Genomic DNA, 23,457 nt, shown 5'->3' on the forward strand with positions numbered 1-23,457 from the left:
ATACATATAAAGTATTCCTTTATGAAGTTTTTATTAGTTTGGAGGTTTAATGCAGTCGAGGAGGTTTTTGATGGTGATCTCTTGGACCGTATACTGGTCACGTCTTCTTTTGTTTTGCTGGGTGTGTTTTTCAGGGCCTGAAACATGTCTTTGTTTATTAAGCAATTAAATTTGCTTATTGAAAGGTGATGGACGTAGCCCATCAAAGATTATGCAATTCCAACTATGATTCATATTCAAAATGTATATTGCTGATATTAAAATAGACTTAGCTAAAGTTGTCGCGGAGTTAAATTGACAACTATTGTTCTTACAAAGAACCCGTGGACACAATCATTGTCTAGACCCACTGACCCGAGACCTCTTATTGTACATGATGTTGACTTGGAAAAAAGAGAGATAAGGGAGAATAAAAGGAAGAACTAATGACCTTAATATAAAAAATATTACATATTTTGGGACCCAACCAGAATATAAAAAAAAGGTCATTCTCCAGTTTTCTAAATGTCCATAATTGCAATACCTACAAAAAGAAAGATAAATTAAGTGAGATTGTTGATGTCCCTCACGGCATGAATTCTTTCTTCTCTAGTCTTTTCGAGCTGGGTTTTGTATCTTTGCCAAGTTTCTTCGAAACTTTTTCTTGCCCACGATGTCTGCTTAATTTTCTCCTCTCCTTTTGACCCAAATCGGCATTCTTCTCTTCATTCTCACAGTAGGGAAATTTACAATAGTATCGTCCTCAGCCACCCATCTTCAGGCCCAACAAAAGAGAAATTTAACCAATAGTTGTAAACCTTGTAAATCTTTCACATTAATCAAAGCTTATCAGTGCTAAAGGCAGTCAAAATTAAGGTTAGGTTGGACCGACAACAATTCTGTTTTTTCCAAGGTAGAGAAAATATTACTCTAGGGAATGTCTAGTCTAGCATCAAACCTCTTGAAGACGACAAAGTAGCTGCTAGGGTTTTTGGTCTAAATTACATCAATAGAATTTATTGTCGGCATAACTAGGCACTGATTTGACCATAGCATATTGGCTTGGGATAAATAATGTGATGCCTTTATGTAATAGGCCATGTTTTGTATATAATTCCACAAAATCAACATTTGACCAATGACCACTTCTTTGATCAACCATCACTACCACCACGAGGACATATCTAACAAATCTATCAAAGATTGTGTTTCCAATGCATTGAGCGATTCTTTATTTTAAACCTCTTTTTTAAAATTTAAATATGAATTAGTATAAAGAAACATACGATAAAGAGAAATTATGTAGTGTTTAATTATTGATATCCTATTAATTATTATTTAAACTTTATTTTGAAAAAATATATATACAAAAAAAATATAAAAAATCTTACTTAGAGATGATCTTATCATTTATTATGGGTCAAGCATTTTATTTTTTTACTTTTTTTTTGTTAGAGAATAATATAAAATTATATTCTGAACCTCACTTAACAGCTTAAGTTTTTAAATTGAATTGATTCTTTGACATGGTATCAGAGCCTTGATGACCAAGTGGTCACGAATTCGAATCTCATCACCCCATTTAATTGATAAAAATCAAGCACAAGGTAATATGAACTTGTGCAAGTTTCAAGTCCAAAGAGCTTTCACGTGAGGGGGTGTGTTAGAGAATAATATAAAATCATATCCTGGAACCTCATTTAATAGCTTAAACTTTTAGGTTGAATTGATTCTTTGATACTTTTTTGTGTCTGTTCTTCTTTTAAAATAAATCCTAAAATTAGTTAATAGGATATTATTAATTACCCAGTACCATAAAAGTTTTTATATGATAAATAATACTTTCCTTTGTGATAATTTTTCCTAATTTACATGGCCAAATATAAGGTAATGTGATGAACCAAGTTTAGATGCGGTTAATATAGAAGGTGATTGTAATTGGAAGCATCACATGGGAACGAATAAAAAGCCAATTAAAAGTTAGCAGAAAGGTGGATGTTTCTTGTCATGATTTGTCTTTGTTCATTTTAATAAAAGTAAAAGAAAATATGCAGTGTATGATGAGCAAGGCAACTTTCGAAAAGAATTTATACTCTGTAAAAGATTATAGAAAATATGCAGGCGCCTGAATTATTTTTTCATTTTTATCCTTGATTTTTTCTTCTCTTAATTTTAGCTTTTTATACACAAATTAATGATCGATTTATTAAAAAAACAAAACCAAAGTTTCCATTTTCATTGTTGTATTTGTATAAAGTTTTCGTAAAAAGAAAAGAAAATTAATTTTTTATTATCAACCACAATTATCTAATGAATAAAATGAAATGAAAACATTTAAAATATAAAAAAAAAGATAGTTAATGTAAAACATTTGCAAATGCAGACTTTTACTCGAAGATTAACTTTCCTTTATAATATATAATTAATGCTAATAATTATATTTTATTTACTAGTTTATATATTTCTTAATTTATTTAATAAATTATAAATAACATCTTTTCATTTTTTCTATTAAAACAAATAGTAATTTAAGAATTAAGCATCATAATTTATTTCAGTTTGTTTTCTATATGGTTATCACAGTCTCAAATAAATATCTTGGTATTGGATTGGTGCTTGATATTTTGAGATTCTATTTTTTTCTATCATATAATTAAATAAAAAATAATTTGGCAAAACAAAAACAAAACAAAGTAATTAAATCCAATGGAGTCCAGGTCACGTGTTTCATAAATTAACTGAATTAACCCTGGTCAATCTAATAAATCATCGTTTTAATTTTTAAAAAGTAATGTCATTTTGATTTTTTTTCTTAAAAGTTAAATCATATTTTTAACAAACATTCAAATTACCCTTAGACTCGTCAAATCGACTAGGTCACGATGACGCAACTCCTAAACTATTTGATTTGAAGTCCAATTAGGTAAAAAATCAGATCGAGAGATTTCATATGATCTACTCTATTGCACTTAATGACACTAAAATAATTTCTCACAATCTAGATATATTTTTTTACTATAAAATAACTTTTATTCTTACTTGAGTCAGAGTGTGAACTAGCTATCTAGTTTCATCTATAAAAGCATGTGACAATTTTGATGTGTCAACTACTAATTCACTTGGAAAATATTTCTAAAATATAAAATTAATGATGGAAAGAATTACTTTTTATTTTAATCTATAAATCATGTGTCACTCCATATTTTAAGATGTGTTGGTCGATGGTAAAATAATTTAATATGATTTTCTTAATTTACTTATCTCCCCATTTATCATACTAATTGACATCTAAAAAACAGAAAGAAAATTGACATGCTTATATAGGGACTTGGTGAGACTCTATACATATAAAAGAAAAAGAAAAAAGAAAAAAGAAAAGCAAGGAACCAATTACCTAAACTGGGTGACAAAGTGGTGCAAGAAAATTGAAGCTTCCAGCCTGGCCAAGTCAAGTCCAGGACATAATCTTTGTCCTCCTCCAAATGGAGTGAAGCTACTATTGCTCATATCCTTGTCCTGTGATGTGACAGTCTCCCAACCATAAGTTAGATGACTAAGAACCCTAAAAAACAACAAATTAGCACGAAAAGGTCGACAGAAGCAATTTCTTACTTGCCACCTCCATGGATTGAATTGGTAAGGCCACTCATAGTTGTTTTCATCAAGATGAACTGATCTGAAGTATGCAAAAGCACACCATCCTTTGGGTATCAAATACCCTTTAATCTCTATGTCCTTCATCGCCTTTCTCATCACCCCAATTATAATGTTCCCCATTCTTAGGGTTTCTGTAATCACCTGTTCAAAAGAAAAACTAAGATGATTTCCTTCTTCCAATTACGATCATGGAATCACATACTTATACTACATATATACAGTGTAATATGACTATATATATAGCTTTTTTATCATTTTCATTTCTTTTTTCCATTAACTAATGAGGATCCAAAATGGTACTCACTGTTTGCGTAAAGGGTAGAGATAAATAATCACTCCAGCACATTGGCTCCCCATGCTGAGCTTTGAGACTTTTCAATTTCATGTTCTCCTCCTGAGCACCAATTATATATCATCATCATATATATATTCGTATTATTTGTATGTGTGTATTAAGCTCTATATATTCTCACATATAAGATAAATAAATAAATAAACTTGCCAGAGATCCATGCAAATCTAATCAAAAAATCTTCAAGAATATCTTTTGTTTTGTCGATTATATACTAGGAACGTGCTGTTGGTTCCAGTTGTTGGTTAGTGCAGTCAGTATGGCCTAACCCTAGCTAGTACGCTCTGCTAGTAATAAGCAGAGACGAGTGAGAAGTTAATAGTAAATGGGAAATTTTACCAAGTTAATTAAGGATAAGAAAATGAAAACGACATTGCAAAGTAGCCAAAATTAAACTTATTAGAACTTAGAAAATTGCCACACACAAAAAACCAAAAAAAAAAAAGATGATAGAAATATTTTAACTATGAATTGATCTTGCTTGCTGCTAATTAATCACAAGAAATTAAGTTAAGAATTATATATATATATATATATATATATGTAACAGAGGTAGGAAATTGAAGATACCGTCAATTGGTGCAGCGCAGGAGGGCAATCTGAAAGGTATTTAACAGCAAGAGTCATAAGGACTGGGACTGAATCTTCACCAGGTATCATCATGTCGATCATATTATCAGCTATCAAATCATCTGTTAGTTGTTCGCTTGCATCGTTAAGCAACACTTGCACTAAATCTTTTGGTACCATTGAAATCATCCCATGATCTCTCTTAGATTTGATAATTTTTTGCACTAACTTCACCATTTTCTTCTTTGCCTGATGAAAACCAAAGTAAATTTCCTTGTTATTCACCACCTGTATATTTTTTATCTCTATAATTCAAACAAATTAAGAGAAAGGTGAATTATTCAGGAAAGTGTGTGTGATTGATTTACTAACTTGCCTGTAATGATCGATAAAGTTGGCTTCCAGGAATGTTTTTTAAAGGTAAAGACATGAGCCCTGCAATGAATTCTTGGAACTGTTTTTTTAGCAACTCCATTTCTTCACCAGGATCCAAACTAATCAATGCCTTGACCAACACTTGAAAGGCTATCTGGAGACATTTATAAATCCTTGGTAACTTTTAGAGATATTAAATTAATTACTGTGTACATGTCGTAGTTATGATCATGAGTCTCTTCTACTACAGACAATATGATTCATGCAAACCCCATGCTCCACTAAGCTTGGTCTATACTTTCCAGCAAAATCATTTCAAAACTTAAGTAGAAGCCACGGATAAAATTGGAACATCAATCATTAATATATTTCACTAGAGAGAGAGAGAGTTACTGCATGGAGGTCTTAGTGATGTAATTTGGATCTCTTTCAATTTTCATAAAAGCATGTAAAAAGAAAAAGAAAAAGAAAACTTGGAACAAGATGAAAGATGCCAGAAATAGGGTTAAGAGACATGACATCTTTTGTTTTATCTTGTGTCTCGCGGAACTCTTCTCAAAAAAGAAAGGGGAAAAAACATCTTAGTTGGGACTCAGAGAAGAAAACTGGAGATAGATTTCAAACTTCAAGGATACAGAATTCAACTTTCGAAATCGCACCGCACTCTCACACAAAGAGAGACAGATACAGAAGATTGAGAGAGAGGGGGGTGATGAGGGAGGAGAAGACTAACATTCTTGGTTTCATCTTGTATGAAAATGGGGTGGTCTTCTCTCCATTTCTCCATTGATTCTTGAACATAACTTTGCATGTCTCGAGTGATTTGAGCTTTTAGATGAGGTGACTTGAAGAAGGCACCTATGAGTCCATGAATTCTCCTTTGTAAGCTCCCATTGATGAGTAAAATTGAAGATTTTCCCATCAACTCAGTGAGAGATTTCGGGTAAGAAGGAACGAACAACCTTGCATCACTTTGTAGTATAAATTTGCTCACTTCTGCATCTGTTGATACTATTGTAGGACTTCCAAATATATGTGATTTGAACACCTTCCCATACCTGCAATACATATACATATACATGTCAATTAATTATGTAATTATCATAGTAATTATAACCCTCTTCTTAAGCATTAATTCTGATATATGATAAAATTCATTACTCACTAATCACAAATACAATCATCTGCAAAGATATAGTTACTAAAACTAAGCTCAACATACATGAACCCAAAACTAGGAAGAAAATGAATTTGGGATTACATATATATCTATCCAGGGCTAATTATATATGCAAGTGTTAGCAAAAGAATAACTCTCTCTCTCTCGCTCTCTCTCTCTCTCTCTCTCTCTCTGTATATATAAGTATGTATCTGTGTGTGTATGTGCATGTATGTATGCATGCATGCATGCAGGGTTAAGAATTATCAGTGTATATATACTTACATGCGACGACGTTTATCCATGAAGCTTTCAGGGCGGTCTGAGTATGCACAGGAAACGAAGTCGATGGTTTCGCCGATAAAGGGCCATCCAAGAGCGCCTAAAGGAAGTAAGGTTTTTTCGTACATTGATGATGATTTGATCATCATCATCACCATCGTCATCATACTATTACTAAACCAGCTGCTGTTCCTGTACAGAAATATTATGGTACTACCGCAGGACAAGAAGATTGCTAACAAAATCCACAATAAACTGTCCATGTTTAATAATAAGTATCCTATTCCTACAGAGAGAGAGCTCTCTTTCTCTCTGCTTTGCTAAAATACGGCTTCCTAATTATGGTGATGGGTATAATTTATATGAGGGGATGATTGATGACTAAGTACTCATTTGTAAAGAAAATATATGATATGAATGTGTACGATGCTGGTGTGTTGGCAGAGATAGAGAAAACGAGGCTGGAAATTAACTCTCAAAATGTGTGGAAGGTGTTAGACAAACTGTCTGCGGATGATAATAAATAAATAGTTAATTTAGAGGCGTGAAAAGTCTCTAAACGTGACATTCACAGACAATATCTATTTAAACTCTTTAAAAAAAATTGTTTTTTATATGTTTTTTTCTTAAGTTTATATAAATTTAAAATATTATAAAAAAATATTTTAATTGTTAATATTATGAGTGTTAATGAAACTATATGACTATTAATAAAATAATTATATTTTAAATTAAACTGAATAATTATTATTCAATTTTATTCCAATAATTACAAATATCAAATTTAATTAAAAAAATTAAAAAAAATAAACTTAAAAGAGAAATAACATTATTGATTCATTAAGTTTCAAATGGCAAAAAATCAAGAGCTATCTTTTTTATATTATAAATATTCATATAATAAAATTAGAAAATACATTAAAAAAAACTTATGTATTATGGCCTTCATTTAATTTATCACGCAATAAAACTTCATATTTATAAATATCTAAAATCATATTTTTTAATACAATAATATTTTTTATTCATTTAGAAATTACATAAAATAAAAAAATTTGTTTTTTTATTTGTATTGGCCTATTGGATAATGCATCAACATGTGATAGATTATTAGCTGGTAGTAGCTGCCTAGTATTATTGGCTTCTTTCGGGGGTGTGGACCAAAAAGATGCCCCATGCACTGTGAAATCGTCAACTTTACAATACCAATGAATGATGATTCATATTTTCAGATTTTATATTAGTAAAACGACTCTTCTTCTGTCCTATTAACGCCCATATAAATACACACACACACACTCATGAGTACAATTTAGTGGTATGCTTAATTAATTTTGAAAAAAAAATTCATTAATTTTAAGAAACACTCGAGGAGAATTAATTTTATTATTATAATTGCATTTTCTCTCTTGCTTTTAAATTTACATAAGACTTTTTTTTTAGTAATATAATATGTTTTTTTTTATATAAATGCAAGTACGGTTATTTTTTTCTTTGAAATCCAATCATATACTAAATTCAAAGCATCTATACTTAACCATTTAATAATTATCATATCAGCTTGTACGTTATTTTAAATTTAAAGTGAGGTAATAATTATTTTTTAAAATATTTAATTTTCATTCCAAAACACATTAAAATAATATTTTTTATTTTTTAAAAATTATTTTTGATAACAGCATATTAAAAAAATTTAAAAATATCAAAAAAAAATATCAATTTGAAGCAAAGAAAAAAAAATCAATTTTTTTCAAAAACGTTTTCAAAACACAATACCAAACATATCCTAACTATGAAAGTTTTGCATTAAATTGGAGATAAAATAAAGAAGCAAAGATTAGAAATGAAGTAAATAATTCATGATTTCGCATAAAGCTAGCATAAATTGAAGACGAAAATATATAGGGAAACATTTTCTTTATAACTCTTTTCTTATCTTTTAATTACAAGTCTTTTAATTGGTCACGGATAGCAATTATACGGTAGCATGCATTGATCAAATTATGATCCTTGAGGATTGAATACATAAAATACTAACTACCGTATATATAGAACAGAAAAAAAAATTATTGAAAAACTCTAAATATGTATCATGATAAACTTGTTAATAAAGAAGTACATGAATATCATATACATAGCTAAACTACAATTATTATTTTTTGTTTCATATATTCATGTAGTATATATTACCTATGATTAGTTGCAAGTTGAATTAAATTTGTTTTTCAACACAATAAAATTGTAAGCATTGTCAACGCATTCTCTAACGTCAAAAAAAATTATAATTGTGAAATAAAAATTAATTCATAAAATAAATCAAGAATTATTTTTACCAATACATATGAAATAAAAGTTATTAACGCTAACCATAGATTTAGTAGGTAAGTTGAGACAAAGATATATATTAAGATATTTGATTACATTGGACTGGGAGCTCTTTAAAAAACAATTCTTTAATAATACAAAAATTAAATTTCTTTTGTAATAAAAATAATAATAATTTCAACTCAATTGAAAAACGAAATAATTTTTTTCTATAATTCCTCATTTTCTTATTAATATAATTTTTCAACAAAAAATATATCGTTTTTTTCTTGGATTCTTAAAATGATAAAAACCAAAAGCAATAAAAATCAACACACACACACACACACACACACACACACACACACACACAAACACACACACACACACACTAAAAGTCAGTATTCTTAGAAAGAACAAGAGATCATTAGACTATAGGTATGCAACTGAATGGTGTAAGTCCCGTCTGAGTTTTAGGGCAATAAATCCATATAACCTGCAGCCTATTTCCTAGTTTATCTTTCATTTCTATGGATTCCAAACAAATTAACGTCCTAACCCAAGACCAAGAATTCATTCTTGAGGCTATCAAAAGACTTGATGATCCTCATCTTCAAAAAACCTACTTGGATAGACTGTTGAAAGATTTTAACCAACCAGAGCACCCTCCAAACCGCTCTTTATTACCCTCTACCAGCACCAATACATATGACCTTACAAAGATTCTTAATAAAAAAAAAGTCCAAAACCACAATCACCATTCCAGAATTACATTCTGAGATCAAAACTCTTAAATCCGAATTACAAACCTTGAAACAAGCCCAACAGAAAGACTCTGCCATATTACAACATCTCCTGTCTAAAATTGAAAGCCAGTCTGACACTGAATATGAACCAGAAGATCAAACCATTGAATCTCATGCATTGCCCATACACTTACAAACATTGAGCATATCCCAGATAATTTCTTGAATGTATTAACACAAATATCTTCAAAAAAATATTTGATTAAAATTACTCTTATTTTTTCAGAAGATTTTAAACTTGACACTATCGTCTTATTTGACGCAGGTGCAGATTTAAACTACATCAAAGAAGGCGTAGTTCCAAAATGATTTTTACAAAATACCTCTGAAAAACTCTCTGCTGCTAATAATTCCAAATTGCATATTGTAGGAAAAACTCAAGCCTCTGTTTTCAACACGAGCATTTCTCTTAAAACATTCTTTATTGTTACAAAAGATATAAACCATACCATCATTCTTGGCACTTCATTTATTGACATGATCACCCCATATCAAGCACATCATGATTGTATTACTACCAAAATCAATGGCATCAAACTTGTTTTCCCATTCCTAGAAAAATCTAAGACTAGAAATTTAAATTTAATTAAAGCATATTCCATACATACATATCATATCAATGCACTGATTCATGAAAAACAATTCCATTTACATGATTTACAAGACCATGTTGCTTTTTGTCATATCAACAGGCAATTACAAAACTCTGATTTACAAAAGAAAATCATTGATTTACAAGCTAAAATTGAACAACAGATTTGTTCAAATTTACCTAATGCTTTCTGGAAAAGAAAACAATACATTGTTGATCTTCTTTATGAAGATACTTTTTCCGAAAAACTCATACCTACAAAAACAAGACCTATACAAATGAATGTTGATTTAGAACAGCATTGCAGACTTGAAATTCGCGATCTCGAGTCTAAAGGTCTTATCCAAAAGTCTGAATAACCGTGGTCGTGTGCAGCCTTTTATGTGAATAAAAACTCTGAAATTGAAAGAGGCACACCAAGACTTATGATCAATTACAAACCTTTAAATTCTACTTTAAAATGGATCAGATATCAAATCCCCAAAAAAAAAGATTTGTTGCAAAAATTACACTCTGCATTCATATTTTCTAAATTTGATAGGAAATCCGAATTTTGGCAAATCCAGATTGATCCTAAAGATAGATACAAAACTACTTTTATAGTTCCTTTTGGTCAATACGAATGGAATGTCATGCCTTTTGATTTAAAAAATACCCTATCTGAATTTCAACGCATCATGAATGACATCTTCAATGCACATTCAGATTTTTGCATTGTTTATATTGACGATGTACTTATTTTTTCACAATCCATAGACCAACATTTCAAACACCTACATACATTCTTTCATACTGTAAAACAAAATGGTTTAGTTGTTTCTAAAACAAAAATTTCTCTTTTCCAAACCCGTGTCCGTTTCCTAAGCCATTATATCTATCAAGGTATTGTCACACCAATAAAAAGATCTTTAACCTTTACAAGTAAATTTCCTAATGAAATCACTAATAAAACCTAATTGCAGAGATTCTTAGGCAGTCTAAATTATGTTCTGGACTACCGTCCCAATATTAGTCGTCTAGCCAAACCTTTACATGACAGGTTAAAAACCAACCCCATTTCTTGGTCTGACCTCCATACCGATCTAGTCAAACAGATTAAGAAACAGGTTCAAACCATTCCTCTCCTTCATTTAGCTAATCCATTAGCTCCTAAGATAGTCGAGACCAATGCCTCTGACATAGGTTATGGTGGGATTTTTAAACAAGTATAAGATAACAAAGAACAAATACTTTAGTATACATCCACCTACTGGAATGATTGTCAAAAAAATTACTCTACTATCAAAAAGGAGATCCTTTCAATTGTTCTTTGTATTATAAAATTCCAAAGTGATTTATTAAATCAAAAAAAAAATTTACGTGTTGACTATGAATCTGTAAAAGAAGTTTTACAAAACAATGTCCAAAATCTTGCTTCAACAGATTTTTGCCCGATGGCAAGCTATTTTAAGCATTTTTATTTCGATATTGTCTACATTAAAGGAGATTCAAATTCTATCCCTGATTTCTTAACCCGAGAATTCCTCTAAAATAGATCATGATGCCTCCTAAAGCAAGGGCTAAAGACAAGGGGAAAGCCCCCCAAACCCAGCCTACAAAACCAGAAAGCCCCAAGCCTTCTGCAAAATTCATGTCTTCCGCCATCCTAGCTGTCAAACCTGTCAAATCCTGGTATAAGGCAGTTATTAAAGAAGAAGAACCTACAAAACCATCACAGGTCCAACCCGACACAGTTCAACATTGGGTTGACACCATATCCAAATCGCCAGAATTACTCCTGGCATTACAAAAAGTGTCTTAACAGGCCTCTAACAACTCTGTATCTCCAACAGGTAGTATTTCCAAATCCCTTTCAAAACCCCAAGAAGGTTTTTCTACTTCAAAACCCCTCTTTTCTTTACAACAAACCAGTTTTCCAAAAACCAAATCCAAATATATTTTCAAAACTACTCTTCAAAATATTTTAACTATGGAAGAAGGATTCTATCATGAAAATCCTTCCATTGCTGCTTCAAAGATTTTCCCTCCAAATTGGTACTACAAACCCTGGAATTTAGCCAAATCACAATCCTATTATGCCACCATCCTAGAGATTACCAATTCTGTCAAGTTCAAACACTTCAAACTACATTCTAATCACACTGAACCAGCATATTATACATGCATCATTCACAAAGTTATTCACCCTAAAGATTGGGGGCAACCCTTACATCAACCTCTCTCCTTCCCCATGCACTTCCGTACAAATCCTCAGGACTTCAATACTTCCTATATGTATTGGGATTACCAACAAGCATGGTTCAATACCTTCTCCTATAAAATCAAAACCATAGCCATTCTTGGCTTTTCTACTTCCATAATACAATGAATACTACAAACCTTCCCCTCTGGTTCCTCCAATGGTGGGACTACTATGGTTGTCACGTTGACTTCCTCAAAGAACATCCTCTGGTTGAAAATGGTTACCTCCATTTCAAAAATAATTTTCACCCAGCCCCTTCTGAAAGGAAGTTTTCTTCCCTTCTCATTTTCTGTACAAAATTTTTTGTTCCATAGGTATGTTCATGGTTCTATGACTATAATCTACAAAACGGACATCCAGTACTTGTTCGTAAATTCAAAATTAAATGGTGGGATTCCTTTATAGCTGAGTCCAAAAGTTCCAAATTAGCTGTTACGGAATGGTTACAAAAACATCAAACATCTCCCATCATTGATCATCATCCTGAATCAAAGTTTCTAACCCGAAAGGCTCAAACGGCAGCTCTCCTTGCCTCTGCTAAAACTGAAGAGGAATACCTATAAATAGTATAAGGCATTATACAAAGCCAAGATCCAAAAACAGTCTTATCCCATTCCAGCTTATCTGGCTCGATATCTCCTGCCATTTCCCTTGGAGATGATAATGAAGATGATTGCTTTGGTATTTGTGAGGGTATCTTCGCCAGGTAATTTATATGGGGTTGCATCAATTGTTTGATCTTTGTGGGTAAGTTGTATGTTGCGTAAAGGTGGATGATCAGACTCAACTGTTGGTCTACTGGTGAGGGTCCATGTAGGAGTTTTTGAACGGGTTGTAATAGGACATGCATGTTTAGTGGATGCAAATGGATATGCAATATGTTTTGCTAAAACATAATGGAATTCAAACTAATCAAAGAATAAAATTTGCACGTTATGGGTCTCAATGTAAGCATAAAATTGTTTTTGAATATCATTCCTCTGTTGGAGAAAATGTTGAAAAAACCAAGATCGTTTTTCCATATTAAGATCACCATAAAAATCACTTCTAAGAAGAGTTTTGTTTATGAAAAAATACTTTTCTGAAGTGAAAACATTCAGCTCATTTTGGATGTTTTCAGTGACAGCTGAAAAGGTTGGTGAAGTTGGAGGAGATGGTTGCTCAAGGTCTGTATAAACTGGTTTTGGTATATTTGTAGTATAGTCTACATTTTGAAAACTGGTAGAAGGGATGTCAAATGTAGATTTTCTAAGAAGGTTTGCATGATAAGGGATATTGATAACAGAAAGGATTTTGGAAATTCTTCCTAAATCTATTGTACTGGAAGAGGAAAAGGTTTCTGAGAATCTGGAACTTGTAGAGTGTCGGTGGAAAGATAGTTTGACTTTTCCATCTGTGTACTGGGTAATATTTTTAATTTGGACATTGGGTTGAGGTGGTTGTGGTAATTCTGGTGGTGTTGTACCTTCAAGGATCCAATCTTCTAGTAGGGATATGTCTTTCCATTGGATTGCTTTTGGGACAACAGTGTTTGAGCGAAATAAATATGTTTGTAGAAGGAGTGTTTCTACTTTTTGAGATTGAAATTTGTGTTTGCTGGCAAAGGCTGAGAACATGGCTTTGTAGTGGATTTTGAATATGAGAGCAACAGGGATAGATTTCAAAACTTCCAAGATTCCCTCCATTATAGTTTCGGGCTTGATATTTTTGTAGGGGTTTTTGAGAGAGGAGTTGAATGGTTTCAAAAGATTTTGTAAGCTGAATATCTCTTTCTTCAGTTTTGATAGTAAAATCTGTTTTGAAAACATCATATTTAGATTTTTAATAAATCTGAGTTTGAGAAATTTTTGAAATTTTCCAATCATCAATGTTTTTTGTAAAATCTTCAATATATATATATATATATATCTTCAATTAAAACCCCATTAAATCATTAATCTTGAATTTTTTGGATTTTTTACCAAAATATTTATTTTTTAGACAATAGCTTATATGAATTATAAAATCAAACTTTAATAAATAAATAAAAACTATGTATTGACAATCTTGACTCGAATGTATTAAAAAATATATAAGAATAACATAATGTGTGTGTGTGTTAGCTAGGGGAATGTTTTGAAATCCATCTTTGCTTATCCATACCATAATTAAAATAGATATGAACAATAAAATTCAAGGTAAACATTTTAAAAAACAATGAGGAGCAGTACAAAAAGATTGATTGCTAATATTAAAAAGGAATGTTATAATCTTATAAGAAAATAAAAAATTAAATTGTATTTAATAAAATACTAACCTAAGAATATTTTTAAAATTTTAATTTTAATGGATTCAAATTAAAAATGAAAGAAAAAATAAAAGCCTTCATAAACAGAGTCTAGGCTCATAGTCCTGGTTAGGATAGCTGAGTTGACATATATAAAAGAAGGCTAGGTAGCGTTGGCTTGGAAGCCAAGCTCGCACGCCTGATCCTTCTTTTTTTTTTGTTAAAATAAGAAAACAACACATTGTTCTCCAATTAAAAAAAATAAAGCAGAAAACAAGTCACCTGTTTGTCTAGATTTCGATCACCAGAGAGGTGGTCAGAAATTTGGCTAGGGTTTTTTGAACCCAAAAATGATACGAACCAAGTTAGGTCCAAATTTAATCTTAAAATGTATATTGACTAGTTTTGTGAGATCGATCATATCTCTCAAACCGTACATCAGAACGAGCTAAAATTTTAAAGGGAGATACTAGAGAAATTAAATTATATTTTGGTAAATGTTCAAGTCAAATAGATTTTTGGAACATATTATTTTAGAGGGTCGAAGTTACTAAAAAAATCTTATCAAATCTGCCAAACTAAACCCTTATGTACTATTTGGGAAATATCTGGAGCTACAGGTGGAATGGTTTATGATATTCAAGTTGGTCTGGAAACTAGACGTCTCAATGTTTCCAATCATATATGGTAGGCCAAGTAATTTATTCAGACGAGAGAGAACAACGTGTTTGAAGTCAAGATTTAAAATCTGTCAAGAATGTGCAAAAATTAGAGACTCATGCTATATGAAGGAATTTTGCTTGTAGAATTTGTGTTTATTATCCTATTTTATTTATTTATTTGATGTTAAATAATTATTTTTAATTTAGGTTTATTCTAGTCCATTAGACATTGTTTAGGGGTTTATTTTATTATTGGACTTATGTTAGTTGATTACTAGTTTAAATCCATTAGCATGCAACCCAAAAATAGTCTTTTAGGGTTAGTTAGAGGAGACTATATTATGTATTTTTTAGCTGCAAATTTCAGCAGCAAGTTGGAGAATAAACATGAGTTTTGTTTTTGTTTTTTATCGCAAAACATCATTTCTTTATAGGGACAAAGATCGTATACTGACTTATCAAAGATTAACTGGTTTTGTGGCATCATTCGCATACTTAGGGTTCTTAGATACAAGGTTATCTGTGGGTTCAAAGATTAACTGGTCTTTTTCTATGGGTCCAAAAAAACATCCAAAAGTCACTTTTGTCAAATTTGCCACATTACACAAATAAAAGCGAATTTGGACCAAATCAATTTAGAAACCTCTTAATTTTTTTATAGTGGTTCTTAGAGTCCTAATTGCACCCCATGTAAAATTTGAACTCATTTGGAGATCGTTTGCAATGGTAACCAAGGTCGTGATTAAAACTTGTTATAATAGGTCAAATTCGTATCAGAAGGGAATTTTGGGACAAATAAATTTAGAAAATTATAAAATTTATATACAGGTTTTGAGGTTCTGATCGCACTCCATATAAAATATAAGGTCATTTGGAGTTCTTTTTCTATAGGAACTAAAATTAGGATTGAAACTTGTCATAACAGGTCTAATTCGCATCAGTAATTTAAACTTGTTTTGATGATTTTTTTTTTCAATTATGATAGTATAATAACATCATAACTGATATATTTATGTGTCATTTAAATTTTTTATATAACATTTGCATCTTTTTTCTTTTGCGTCTTAAAAAACATCCATTTTTTCATACAGATTTGCTTGTTACTCGTAAAATTGTAATCATAGTTTTTTCTTTACTTGTTTTCATATTTTTCTTGCTTCTTGAGTCATCTGCACAAATTGAATATGTTGTTAACACTACTATAGTTGGTGTTGATTTTATTTTCGCAAGAGTCAAAGAAAGGTGAGACGAGAGAAAAAAAGTGTAACAAGCATATTTGAGTGAAAGATCTATTTTTGAGTGAAACATGAAAGGAGTTTAAACACATAAGGGAGTGGGTGAGGAATATATATTTCTTGTCAACTAACTAATTTTTAGAGTTAAAGATGTTAGAGGCAAGTAACAACATGGCACCACAAAGATGAGACAATGAAATTGTAACTCAGCTTACATTATGAATCAACGAATGGATCGGATGACCAATGAATTTGGAGATAGGTTAGATAAGTTTGTGGCTGATAATACGGACATGAGTGTTGTTGATTCTAGATATTTATCCATGGGATATAGGGAACATTTTGGATAGTAGTGGAATTGTTAGTTTGTAGGGGAAAGATATGATGATAGTTTTGGTTAGAGGGGTAGTTATAGGTACCAGGACCATAATACTGAGTTAGGTAGAGATTTGGGTACAATTAAACTAAAAATACAGCTTTTCAGAGGAAGAATGATCCTAAAGTTTATTTAAAATGGAAAATGAAGGTGGAGTGAATTTTTTAGTGTTAAAATTATTTGGAGCTCAAAAAAGTTAGGCTTGATGTGATTGATTTTACTGAGTATGCCATTATATGGTGGGATTTGTTAATGACAAACCATTAGAGAAATTATGAGAGCCAAGTTGATACTTGGGATGAGATGAAATCCCTTATAAGGAAGAGATTTGTTTCTAGCCACTATTATAGAAAATTGTATCAAAAGTCGCAGAGTTTGAGTCAAGATACAAAGAGTGTTGATGAGTACTTGAAGGAGATGAAACTTGATATGATTCGAGCTAAGTTAGGAAGGAAACTATGGCTATATTCACGAACGACCTTAATCATAATATAGCTCATATTTTGGGGTTGCATCATTATGTGGAGTTGAGAAAGATGGTGTATATGGTTGTGAAGATGGAGAAACAGTTTAAACAAAAGGGTACCATTTGACAATGTCAACCATTATGCCCTTCAAAACCTTGGAAACCCAACTAGAAGGCTAACACTAGGGGTGGTCCATCATAATAGAATAAGGAGGGCAAGGCCGAATACCTTAGAGAGAAGACACCTTGATCATTGTTAAATGTAACAATATTACTTTTATTTCTCGTAACCATGACATTAAATGCTTTCGTTGTCTAGGTTTTGATCATGTTGTCTCATAGTGTCCAAAAAAAGAGTCATGGTTATGAAAGCTAACAATGAGATTGAGACCGATTGGGAGGATGAAGAGGAAAAGATACCACAATTTAGGATACTAATGATGTTTGTGTTGAGATCCAGTTAAGGGAGAGGCACTTGTGGTGAGGAAAGCACTGAATTTGCATGTCAAGGTGGATGATTTAGAAGGTCAAATGGAGAACATATTCCACACAAGATGCCATATTCATAATAAGGTATGTAGCTTAATTATAAATGGTGGTGGTTTCACTAATGTAGCTAGTACTGAATTAGTGAGAAAGTAAAGCTTACACACTACTAAACATCTTATAGCTTATAAATTATAGTGATTGAATGATGGTGGTAAAGTGAAAGTGAATAAACAGGTTTTTTGTTTTTTGTATTGGTAAATATTATGATAAGGTGTTATGTGATATTGTGCAAATGCAAGCTAGTCACTTGTTGTTTGGTAGATCATGACAATATGATAGGAGAGTTATGCATGAAGTAGTGAAAAATAGGTATTTCTTTAAGATAAATGAAAGACCTATAACTCTTGTATCTTTGACTCCTACGTAAATATATTAGGAGCAACTAAAATTAAAAAAAAAAAAGATGGTTGAAAAGAAGAGCATGTATATCAAGGGACCTTCTTTGCTAACAATGTTCTTCTTGGTTTTGATTATGATGCTATTAGAAATATATATATTAGATTAACTCACAATGTATATCAAGGGACCTTCTTTGCTAATAAGTGTTCTCCACCATTATTAGAAATAGATAAGGGTATTTTGAGAGAGAAAGAGTTATTACAAGAATAAAAAAAGTATTGAGCACACTTTTCTTAAAATTACATGTTTGCCACTTTAACTAATAAGGGTATTTTGAGAGAGAAAGAGTTATTACAAGAATAAGAAAAGTATTGAGCACACTTTTCTTAAAATTACATGTTTGCCACTTTAACTAATAATAAATAAAATTTAGAAATGGCTAGGTGTAAAAATCCATATGATAAGATTTTTAGCTATAAATGAACATTAAAATATTTTATAGTGCAAATCATTTTGTGATACCAAATTATATTCCCTAAAAACCTGATCACATAATGTAAAACATAGGCATCTTCAAGTCCATATAGCATTCAAGGAGTCCAAAGCTTTAATTTAAAGTAGAACATTTCCTAGAATAATAATACTTTGAAATACTCATTGAATGTGTTTAATATGTTGTTATCATAAAAAAAAAAAATCTTATATACATAATGACCTTTGGGCTACACATTCTAGCTATGAAAAAAATTGTTCTTGGTGTCAATGAATTCTATTCAACGATAGGGATTCCATTGAGGTATGTTTAGCCCTTTATTTTGTTGGAAAAATAGATTGGGGTTGGGGGAGGATTTTCTTTTTTATTTTGTATTTTTATACAAATTTAGATGTGTTTTGAGTTGTTTTATTAATGTATTGGCATCATAAGGATATTTCTTAAGTGTTATTACATGAAAATAGGTTGAAATTGTATTTTTAGACTAAAAAACCTTTGCATGATTTTTTTTGACCTTTTATCTTATGGTCAGAAAGTGAACAAGTAGACGATATGTTGTTTACCTTTAATTCTTTTAAAGAAAATTAGGGAGGAATGTCATGTCATCTACCACTTTTGCCAACAAAAAAAAAATTAAAAGGATAAGCAGGCCTTGCTTTGCAGGCCCACACGTGTGGTCTTTCTTTGATGGGCAAAATACGCTGCTTAGCCTCTCTTTTTTTTTCTTGATTTTGATTATATTTTTAATTAATACTCTATTATATATTCATCACTTTGTATTAATTTTTTATTTGCATTAACTAATACCCTCTGTATTTTATTTTTAAAATTATTTACTTTGCAGTTTTGTTTTTATGTTTTTATTTTGTACATATATATTCAAAGGGATTATTCTAATTTATCTTTAATATTTTTTCTTTTATGTTTGATGTAAATAAATGTTAGATGATGTGTTTAAAAAAATAAAAATTATTTGTTTTTTTGGTAAGGAACATAACCTCTGAGATAAAAATAAATAAAAATCATATCAATTAAAGTAAAATATTGTGCTTAAATATTTGCATACTTATTTGTCTTTGATTTTTATGAAAAGAATTAGGTTTTAATTTTAGCATGTAATTATCATTAGTATCTCTTTCTCAATTTATTAGTTTATATATTAAAAATCATAATAATACAGTAAAACACACCTGTAATATTGTTAAATTCTTCTCCCATGTTAAAAGTTAATTTGATGTCTTACTCGTAGTAGGGCAGTGTTAACAATTTTATTTTTTATTTTTTTTGCATTTATTGTATTAAATATATGCATTATTGTTTTGACTTTTATGTTAAAAAAGCCTTAGATATATTTATTTTTTTGTTTTAAAAAAGAATTGATTTGATGCAAAATAAAGTACACGTCAACTGACCAGTTACGTAACTAATAAGAATAGAATATTGAAGTGTGCTGGTGTGAGTTAGAGAGAGTGGGAGAGAGATTGAGTCCCCACAAGTCCATAATTGTTTCGTGGCACAGTGGCTTGAGGCGTCCCTTCTTTGCAGGCGCAGCTGGTAATCCTCCCTCGTGCATTCATGTGAGGCTCGATAAATCCATCTACTTTCTCCATCATCAAATATAATCTTAATTTGCCTCAACTTTTGTCCCTCTTTCTCTCATGCTGCACTGAAATTATCACTCAGTCCACAAACATATATGTTATACACACACACCTAGGCCAACCGAGCCCCTCCCCTCATGTGTTACTTTGAATCCCATCCTCTCTCAATGCCATTTTATATGGGAGATAGAGAGACCACATGTGATTGCCTTACTTTGAATTGGTTAATTATTTTACGTGGTATCAGAACTTTAATGACAAAACCGTCACGAGTTTGAATTTCACTATCCTTATTTATTTAATAAAAACTAAGCATAAGATAATATAAGCGTATGCAAGTTTCAGGCCCAAAAAACTTTCACTTGAAGAAGTATTTTAAAAAATAATATAAATTATATTTTAGAACCTCATTTAATAATTTAAATTTTTAAATTGAATTGATTCTTTAAGATCAAAAATGCTCCACATCATGCCTTTGAAACCTGCTTAATTAGTGTGATAAACAAAGCAATGTGTATCATTATTGCCCACAAATTTAATTGGGACTATACAAATTAATTATGTCTATTTGTATTGGTAAAGCAAGAAAGGCGTGCCTTTTGGGGCAAGGGTGTGTTAATTTATCGCAACCTTTTTCACTTTCAACGTATCTCTCTTTGACTGTTGATCAAATGAGCATTGATTATGGAATTCCAAGGTGGCCCATTTCTTGATTGCTAATGTAATTTATTGTTAAGCTCCATTCCTTAGCTTTCTCTTTAGCTAGCTAGCTCCTCTAAGCTACCTAACTCATGATTAAGTATCCTTTTACATAGCAAGATTAATAATTAAATTGTTGATATAATTGCATTAAATATCTCCCTCTCGTTAATTTGATCTGTTGATTGTTAGTTTGATTTTTTGAAGTATTCAAAATCAATCTTGAATATTATTAGAAAATATATTGAATGGATTTCTAAACTCTTTTGAAAGACTCGGAGAGGAGGAGGTTTTTTTTTTAATTAACGTGGGTGTTTGGGGTAGCTTGTATGCACCTTGACTAATCTCATGAATTCTGAAGTTAATGACCATGTAAATTTCTAGTAGTCCTGAAATTTATAAAATTTGAACTGAAAATCTTTAAAAAATAAATTTAAAACTGACCAATTAGCTATGCAAAGTTTTTTTTGTTGTTTTAGTATTTCAGGAGATGGTATGGAGGGGAAAGATAATGAAATAATTTGGCACAGTTGGTTTGAATTCTAAAACTTTGCAAAGGCTTGGGGAACTCCGTCTTAATTATTATATGGGATGTGTCCACATCCTCTTCGGAACTTGTGCATGCTTTCATTTGACTCATGTCACCATGTGAATCTCTGATGAATTGGAGAGCATGCTCCATTTTTTATTTTTTTATTTTGGATTCATCATAATGAAATGAAATCCATGGCCACCTTACACTGAAAATGATATTAGCTAGCAGATACTATTGTGACAAAAGTACCAGCAAGGAGTGAGCTCCCTCATTCCAGGGTTAGCTTCCCTCTTCCACAAACAGAAGGAACGTGAAAGAATTTTAAGACCCGAAGCCCATAACCCACCTACATGTTGATAAAAGAACAGGGAAAAACAAAGAATTTCTCTCAAATTATGGGGAAGTGGGCTGCCAGAACAGGAGCTAAAGCAGGAATTATTATATTAATTCAAGTGTTCTCCAAAATAATGATTCATCCCTTCGTAAGTAAGTGCATACCTGACCTTATAAAGCTATATGGGGTATATAAATTGATCATATGATTGCATGCACAGAAACAAGCAAGCGCAGAAAAGCTAGCTTGCGGTCAATGAGAAGCTTGCATCAGATCAGATTACGTGATCCCCACGAACACCACCATCATGTCGAAACGAAACAACAATAATCACAAAGCACTGCAATATATGATGATGATAAAATCTGTAGAAAACTCATCTACAAGGTGAAGAATTAGAACTGTTAATGCATATTCAGCACGCTGAAATTTGAAATTCATTGCCGATAAAAAGGCCGTCAACCAGTCATGGTCCAACTAAAATGGAGTCAAAGGAGAATGAATTTAGGACAGTACTGTCCTTCAGCATCTTTACATGAACCACCGCAACCAAGTGGCTGATACCCGTTATTTTTTCTTTTCCGTTTTTTTAGCATAGGAAAAAAAACAATTGATAAAATAACACAGTGTAAAAAATATTTAAGAAAATAGCACATTTTAGAAAGTTTACAATTGACTTCTAGGATTTGTGAGTTGTGAGAAAAAATAAAAGAAAGAAAAAGATTTCAAAAACACACCGAAACTCCTATGATGACATCATTAGTATTGTTAGAAAGATATCGACGAGAAGAATCCAATGACACTAAAGAAGGTCACTAAGAATGACCGGAGTGAGCCATACAAATGGTATAAAAGAATGTGAGCTCTAACACCATTGAACAGCTCGTGTGGCTCACTTCGTTTAATGTTCATGACCTTATTTGGTGTTTCTGGATTTATCTTGTCGAGATCTTTTATATAATACCGGTAGCATCATCATCGGAACTTCAATGTGCCTCTAGAGTCATTTTTTTTCCTTTCTTTGTCATCAAAGAATGTCACAAACGATGAACAAAGTGGGTCACACAAGTTTTCAAAAGGCGACGGGCTCACTTGTCTTTGGAGTTCTTATGTGGCCCACTTTAGTCACTGTTAGTAACCTTTCTTGGTGTTGTTTAATTTGTAGATGACACTTACGACTCGTGAATTGCAGATATCATATGCGACTCTTTAAATTATGTTATTTTCCTAACTATTGCTTGATGTGAACTTCTTGATTACTTGGTCAAGCAACCCCCAGCGAAGTAGATAACAACCCGGAAAGCTAAAAATCAGGTTTGATAAAACTTTAAACCAAAGGTAATCCTGTATCTAAGAACCAAATGTATTGGAAAAAGACTTGAACCCAAAGATAACCTTGTATCTAAGAACCCTAAGTATGTGAATAACGCCACAAAGCTAGTTAGTCTTCGATAAGTCAATGTACGATCTTTGTCCTTGCAGAGAAAGATTGTTTTGCCACCAAAAAAACAAAAGGAAAACTCTTGTTTATTTTCCAACTTACTACTGAAATTTTCATCTAAAAAAGTATAATATAGTCTTCTT

General features: G+C 31.3%; 1 protein-coding gene across 2 annotated transcripts; it reads right to left on the reverse strand.

Moving 5' to 3' along the window:
• Positions 1-229: 229 nt before the first annotated feature.
• On the reverse strand, positions 230-6,637 carry LOC133701085 (3-epi-6-deoxocathasterone 23-monooxygenase CYP90D1-like). 2 transcript variants are annotated; one of them, XM_062124871.1, is made up of 8 exons: positions 6,378-6,637; positions 5,667-5,991; positions 4,935-5,087; positions 4,559-4,807; positions 3,941-4,030; positions 3,592-3,777; positions 3,374-3,495; positions 230-754 (listed from the first exon to the last, which is right to left on the reverse strand). In XM_062124871.1, exons 1-8 carry the CDS (start codon positions 6,635-6,637, stop codon positions 661-663), a joined length of 1,479 nt encoding a protein of 492 aa, XP_061980855.1. In that variant the 3' UTR covers positions 230-660. The 2 variants fall into 2 exon arrangements, with proteins under 2 accessions (XP_061980855.1, XP_061980856.1); XM_062124872.1 differs by lacking the exon at positions 4,935-5,087.
• Between the last annotated feature and the right edge of the window lie 16,820 nt (positions 6,638-23,457).

Source organism: Populus nigra, chromosome 8 (genome assembly GCF_951802175.1).
Source record: "Populus nigra chromosome 8, ddPopNigr1.1, whole genome shotgun sequence".
Classification (NCBI taxonomy): domain Eukaryota; kingdom Viridiplantae; phylum Streptophyta; class Magnoliopsida; order Malpighiales; family Salicaceae; genus Populus; species Populus nigra.